The sequence below is a fragment of the Zootoca vivipara genome, chromosome 5, assembly GCF_965207765.1.
Source record: "Zootoca vivipara chromosome 5, rZooViv2.hap1.1, whole genome shotgun sequence".
NCBI lineage: Eukaryota > Metazoa > Chordata > Lepidosauria > Squamata > Lacertidae > Zootoca > Zootoca vivipara.
This window is the reverse complement of record NC_142588.1, coordinates 49,559,045-49,565,802: the sequence shown is the minus strand read 5'-3', so window position 1 is coordinate 49,565,802 and position 6,758 is coordinate 49,559,045. Positions and strand designations below refer to the sequence as shown.

Below are 6,758 nucleotides of genomic sequence, written 5' to 3'. Positions count from 1 at the left end.
GCCCAAGCCATATTGATTTTTCATATTTTTAGTATTTTGAAAAATGGTTGCATCAATATTAATCATGATGATGACAGAATGAAAATGGCAATAGACAAATATAAGCCTGAAATAAAATAATAATCACAAAATGTTCATTTCAGCAGGTTTATTTTAAATCCAGCCTTTCTCATCTCTCCAGATTCCTGTCCACTGCCCTCTTGCAGTTTTTTGCATGATATATTGTTCATTTTTTCCACATCTAATGTGAGCTACAAGGAGATGAAACAAACACCCCAAGGAAGTCTCCTCCTGTCCTGCTGCTAACCATCTCTCAATAGTCTGGTCTAGGCCTTTTGCTAAGTAGTCTAAGTCTGACCTTAAACTTTGTATCTGTTACAGACTAAAATGTATTTCCCCACCACATGCATTTTTTAAAAAAAGAATCTGTGTGGTCTGTGCTTTAACTGGGGACTTCTTTTATACCCTGAATAAAGACTGGTCCCATAAAATAGCTTCCACACTTGGAAGGGGGACAGCAAAAAAGCAAAATAAAATAAAATAAAATTCAGCCTCTAAAGGCTGTGGCACAGGGCCATTACATAGGGAACAAGCCAAAAAACAAAAACAAAACCCTTCCTAGTTAGGGAATTCCAAAGTCTGGGTGCTGCAAAGGTCACTTGTACTCTAAAACAGCTGCACAAAACAACCCAAACATTTTGCCACAGGGGCACAACCTCACCTTCTGTTCTGCTACTAAGCAGACTCATATTTGCTTTAGCAACTGAAGCTGATCTTCACACTATCCTTACCCGCTGAGTTGTTCATTTTGCTCCTGTAATGAAATTTGGGTATTCTAAAACAATGTCCTTAGGGATAGATCAGCCCTCTCAGATTAACTGGTTTATTTATTTATGGTGTGGAAAGCCCCTGGTGCATTCAAGACTTACTATGACAGCATGCAGAAGGGATGAATGATTTTACTATATCTCTCAGGTGCCCATTCCATGAATCTCACAGATAGTGGAACATTTTAGACTGCCACTGCAGCTGTTGAACTAGTTCAACTAGCTGTTGAACTAATTAATGCATGCTCTTTCGTTTGGTCAAATTAAAGAAACATTATTTGCTCTTCTAAAATAGTAAGGAATTAAAAAAATAATTCAAACTCCACTTTTAAAATTGAAATTACTATTTCATGTTTATTAACACACATTTGAGTCAAGTTGCCTAAAGAACATTTGGTATGATTAGCGGAATATGGATAAGGAGTAAAACAATAGTTGTAATTGTTGTGATACCCACATAGCAAAGTATAAAATGTAGCATACCAGATGCCAGCCACACAGTCTATCTTTCATAGCATATAATTCGGCATGAGTGTGCCTAATTCTCTAGTAGGAGTAATGACATGCTTGGTTGGGAGTTTCCGATCAAATCACATATGTTGGGACGCTAAGGTTTGGTACATAATGGCTTGAATCTTGTAAAGCTGAGCACCCTCAAATCTTGACATTAGTTTTTATAGCTTGGGTGTGTTGATGGGCGAAAGCCTTGGCCCAAGCAAAAACAAGTTGGTGTTATGAATGTGTAGTGTATCTTATTTGTATCTACCTTTTGTAAGCAAGTCTTAAGGTTAAACTCTCATGAAATCAGTTGAAATGCTAAGCGGTGGGGTGTCTGTGGAAGGAAAATATTATTTGTTTAATAAATAAAGTGAAGCCAATTATTTAGAGCATGTTCAACTGATACGAAGTTGCATAACTGAATTACAAATCATTTGTACCAACTTTATTTTTTTATTTTTCTGGCAATAAATATGCCCTCTTTCTAGTCCAGATTTCGTATGTTGGGTGTGAAATATTCCTTTCCCCATAATCCTGTCATTTTCTAGTGTGGTGTTATTTAATTGGTTCATTGCTCATCAGTGAAGCTTCTTACCACACCAGCTCCCTTTCACTGTTGAGCCATTATTCTTCCAGTTGGTATTCTTCAATCAGTTGAAAGCAGAATTGAAATTGCAGTTCCATATGACACATTGCACTGTATTGAAGTTTCTACCCATGGGCTGTGAGGCTGCTGAATGGAAGACAGCAACATTGCAGCTGATGTTCGGGGTTGATGGTCATACCACAGCACCCAGAGTGTAACAAGGACTGAGAGATTGTGAGGGGGTGGGGGACTCGTTTAATCTCACTGTAAACAAGTGGTACAGTGACAATAAAGTATTTCTATTTCTATATTTCTATTCTGTTACCCATAGTACAGCTCATATTTTCTCAGAAGTAAGTCCCATTCAGTACAAATTGTGTTTAGGAGTTAAACCTCAACTTTCAATCATCAATAGTTCAATACATTTTTAAGCAGCTGCTTTCTTTTTCCAGGCACTACCATTATTGAAATTTGTTGTTTTAATTAGCATTTTCTTACCTGCTTCCTTACCATGCCTGAAGTTGACCTTTTAATTATTTCCGTAGAAACAGATTTCTAGTTTTTCATCATCTGTGAAGGAGCAAAGGGGACAGTGGGATAGCAAGGATGAAGGCCTAATGGCTGCATCCTCTCTTCACTATAGAACTCTGAAAGAGATAAGCACCATATCTGAGTGAAGATCTGGCAATCCTGATTAGTAAATGGTTCAAATTTTCATCTGCAAGTATTATGATAGCTTTTGAAATCCACGTTTGGTTGTTTGGCTCATGATTCTTGTTCATTTCAGCATTATAAGTAGTGTAACTAATTGTGGAAACGGAGAACAACCATTTGAAGCATGCTGATTATTTATGGCACAAGTCAATGAGGCAGTTAACAGTGTAAAATCCAACAAACAATGTTGCAGATATGAAAAGCAGCTGCTCTCATTCCTCTGCATCTAACTGCCTTCATTTGAACAATAGAATGCATTGCTCACAGAGTGTAACTTGCAATAATAGTATAAGCTAGATATCTTGGATTTGGAGATATGTAACTTGGTTGGAATGACAAAGTATAGTCATTTGTGTTCCATCAGTTCCTTACTTGGCACTCAAGTGCTATGAATTTCCCCTCCAAAATATGTCAGATCAGCTTCCTATTTTAAATAAAACACATAATTGTTATATTGTGAATACTTTGTATACTTTGAGTAAAATGTGGAAGTTCCATGAAACTTTCAAAAGTATGAAACACACAAAATTTTCCCTACAAATATGCATTTCATGAAAACAATAATTAAACTAATATAGTTGGTTAAAATAAACATTATCTGTTTGTAAATAACTTTTGCCTGAAAGCCATTCCTATTTTATATGCTTACAGTAATTAATAGCAAACAATGAAACAATTTGCCGTGCCTATATTTTCAAGAGACACATTCTCAGCCCCTTGAACCCCAATTGACTAATAATCCTGAACCAGAAGCCCATCTCCAAAATGTCCTTGGGTGGGGAGGGTTAGAGAAGAGTGGTCAGTAGTTACATTCTTGGAAAAAACCATTATCGTGTTTCTAATCTAGCAGTCAATGGCTGTGTTTACTAGCTGTTTTAAGGATGAAAATGATTTTACGGTTTTAATTTACTCTGTTGTATATTTGGGTGTGATTTGTAAACTGCTCTGGGATTTTTAAATGTAAGAGTGGTGTGTGAATTAGTCTAATAAGCAAATGCTGATCCTTCAAAGCCTTTAGGCATAAACCTAAACCCGATATTCTATAGTTGAAGGACTAAAGGACTTGGCAGAAGCCTCACTGGACTGGCGGAACACCTGATACATCACTGCCATTGCAGATAATACTGGCAGAACATCTCAGATACACCACTGGAACATGCTGTTGGGCAGGTTTCCTAAAACAGGGGAACAGTCATGTGAGTTGCACATGGTTGGCACAGGGAAGGACGCTTGCTCCTTCAATCCACAGCAATGCCTTAATCAATGACACTTTACACTTGCCCTGGATTATAGAATTGTAGAGTTGGAAGGGACCCCGAACATCATCTAGTCCAACACCCAGGTTTGCTAAAACTTAAGCTCTATATTTGCTGTCTGTCATTTTAACACCATTTTTGTAATTTTTGTCATGTTTATTTCCCCTTCCTGCCTGAGCATACATTGGAAACAGTGACAATTCTGCTCGTGCAGTAGCAATAAATATCTGGTACCTTAAGACAGCGTTTCTCAACCGCTGTTCCGCGGCACACTAGTGTGCCGCGAGACGCTGGCTGGTGTACCGCGACGTGCGGCGACAAGAAGGGCGTTTTGCACTGTCACGTGCCTGGCGGCCGCCAATGAACAGCGCTAACCCGGCGGAAAGCAATATTGTTGCTCCGCCTCCCCTGCCTCCTTCGCCCGTCCTTCGCCATGGCTGCGCGGCGGACGCTGGGCTTCGTGGTCCGGAATTACTCGCAAGCAGCAGCCAAGGTAACCTTTCGCCTTTGAGCTGCCCCGCAGCTCCCCTGGGAGTGTGCGCACCCTTGTAATCCGGGGGCAGGCAGAGCCTTGCCTGGACTGTACCACTTCGGGCCGCGGAGAATTGGGGGTCTGAATTGAGAGGAGAATTGGGGGTCTGAAGGCTTCTCCCCTCCCATGGGGCGGCGGGAGGGAGATTAATTTCCTCCTTCCTACTTAATAGGGGGCCTATACGTATTCAAATAAAATAAAATGCCTAGGGGGGAAATAGCAAGACAGGGAGATAGCTGGCTGAACTATTGTAATTTTTTTGGGGGGGGGAGGTAAAGCTTTAAAAAATATTCATAATGTATATAAAACAGAACAGTTATGACAGCTGATGGAAATTAAACGATGAAAAACAAAACTATAAAATAGGCACGAAGTACAGTTGCACATGGGTTAAATTACAGTCATAATTATATAGTCAATATAGGGCGGCACAGAGTTAATTTTTTTAACTTTTTTAATGGTGGTATGCCTCGTGATTTTTTTCATGGAACAAGTGTGTCATGGCCCAAAAAAGGTTGAGAAACACTGCCTTAAGAAACTAGGAAGCTGCCTTCTTCTGAATCATACCACTGACCCATTTAGCTTAATATTGCTGGGACTGATGGGACTTGTAGTCCAGCAACATCAGGAGGACACCAGGTTGGTGAAAGCTGACCTGCACTGACCGGTTTCTTATACTGGGCAAATTTAATTTTCACTAGCTTATTTGTTACAAGGAAAGTGCCCTTCTATTAATTGCTCAGTAATGGGCTTATAAGAAAACCCACTGGATTCAATGAAGTCCTTCCATTGACCTTCAAATAGTTTTTTGGCTTGGGTCCCAAATGAACATAAGCCTCTTTTTAAATCTTTGAAACACTGATCTGCCTTCAGCATCATAACTGAAATGAATATAGTTCCAGACACATTAGGGGACGGGCTGGGTTATTAGTATGTCATAAATCACTTTCCTTCCTTCCAGGGGTTTAGCAAGGATAGATATCATGGGTAGCATCTTACCACTTAGTCATGGTGACAAGGGTCTACTGTTAAATTACTAATTTAAACTAAAACTATTGCCTGTTGTTTTGCAGTGCTGCCAAGCTTCTGGACAAGAATCTGTTCTCTGTCAGCACCCCGAATCCTCTGCTTCCTTCTCCTGCAGGTCTTCAGCTTGCTCAGCTGCAAGCCCAGCTCACCCTGCACAGGCTAAAATTGGCTCAGACAGCAGTCACCAACAACACAGCAGCTGCAACTGTCCTGAATCAAGTTCTCTCCAAAGTGGCCATGTCTCAGCCACTGTTCAACCAATTAAGACATCCATCCATGTTTAACGCTCCTCAGGGACATGTTGGAGGGCCTGGAGTTACCAACTCTAGATTCCCACCTGGTGGAATACATTTTCCAGCACAAAACCCCACTTTGGCAGTACCGAGTGGAACTCTGGGGCCTGTAAATAACCTTCAAAATCAAAACCCAAATGCTGTTGTCATAAATCCTTTTGGAGGTGTAATATCCCAGACAGCTGGACAACAGGCTGTAGTTATGGGACTAAATAAGACTGGCATCTCCTCTGCTACAGGTGGATTTTATGACTATGGTAAACAAGTATTTCCCCCTGATGCAGAACAGTGCAGCCAGCATGGCTTTGTGACTACTGCGTCTCATTCAGTCCCAACTTCTTCTGGAGTTGGAACCTATGATGGGCATTTTGGTAAGCATGACAACCACCCAGGATTTCAGAAAGACTTTTATGGAGTGAGTTCTAAAGGCCAGCATACAGCTGGTGTGCAGACTTTGACTTTTGCTGGTGAGCCACATAATTCTCATCAGATTATAAATCAAAAAGGCGAGGCGGGTTCTGTAATACATGAAACAGAAACAAAGCAGTGGGAAAATCCTTCTACTTTTCCTAGCCAAAATAAGCCTGACACCATGCCCAATGCCAGCATGTGGCCATCAACAAGTGCCCCATATGAAATAAGAAACGATCTCTACAACCCTGAAGAACCAACGCCTGACATAAAGTTCAGTGCTGGCGCTCCACTTCCTTTCAGCAGAACCAAAAGCAGTAAACAGAATTTCAGCAACTCACGAATGAGACAGAAGCAGGAACCAGATTTGTCGGTGAGACCTCTTCAGTCTCATGAGCTAAATGACTTTCATAGTATAGCACCTGTTTGCTTCCCTCACATCTGCACCTTATGCGATAAGAAGGTCTTTGATCTAAAGGTAAGTCTTAGGGAGAACTGGACATCTTTCTAGTACTTGGAAGTGTGTTTCATTAAATTAACTCCAAGGCATTCCTGATATAAGTTGAGTAACTGTTGAGTATATTAATTTTTTTTATGCTGTGTATTTGTGGG

General features: G+C 40.5%; 1 protein-coding gene across 4 annotated transcripts in view; it reads left to right on the top strand.

Moving 5' to 3' along the window:
* The first annotated feature begins 1,371 nt into the window (after positions 1-1,371).
* The window catches only part of RBM20 (RNA binding motif protein 20), a 33,055-nt gene continuing 27,668 nt past the window's right edge, over positions 1,372-6,758 (top strand). For 3 of the 4 annotated variants that reach the window (XM_088670617.1, XM_088670615.1, XM_035132788.3), the window contains exons 1-2: positions 4,060-4,374; positions 5,487-6,624. In XM_088670617.1, coding sequence (XP_088526743.1) covers positions 5,680-6,624 — 945 coding nt within the window. In that variant the 5' untranslated portion in view covers positions 4,060-4,374; positions 5,487-5,679. Of the gene's footprint in view, positions 4,375-5,486; positions 6,625-6,758 lie in introns of all 4 variants that reach the window. The other variant, XM_088670616.1, reaches the window with a different exon arrangement.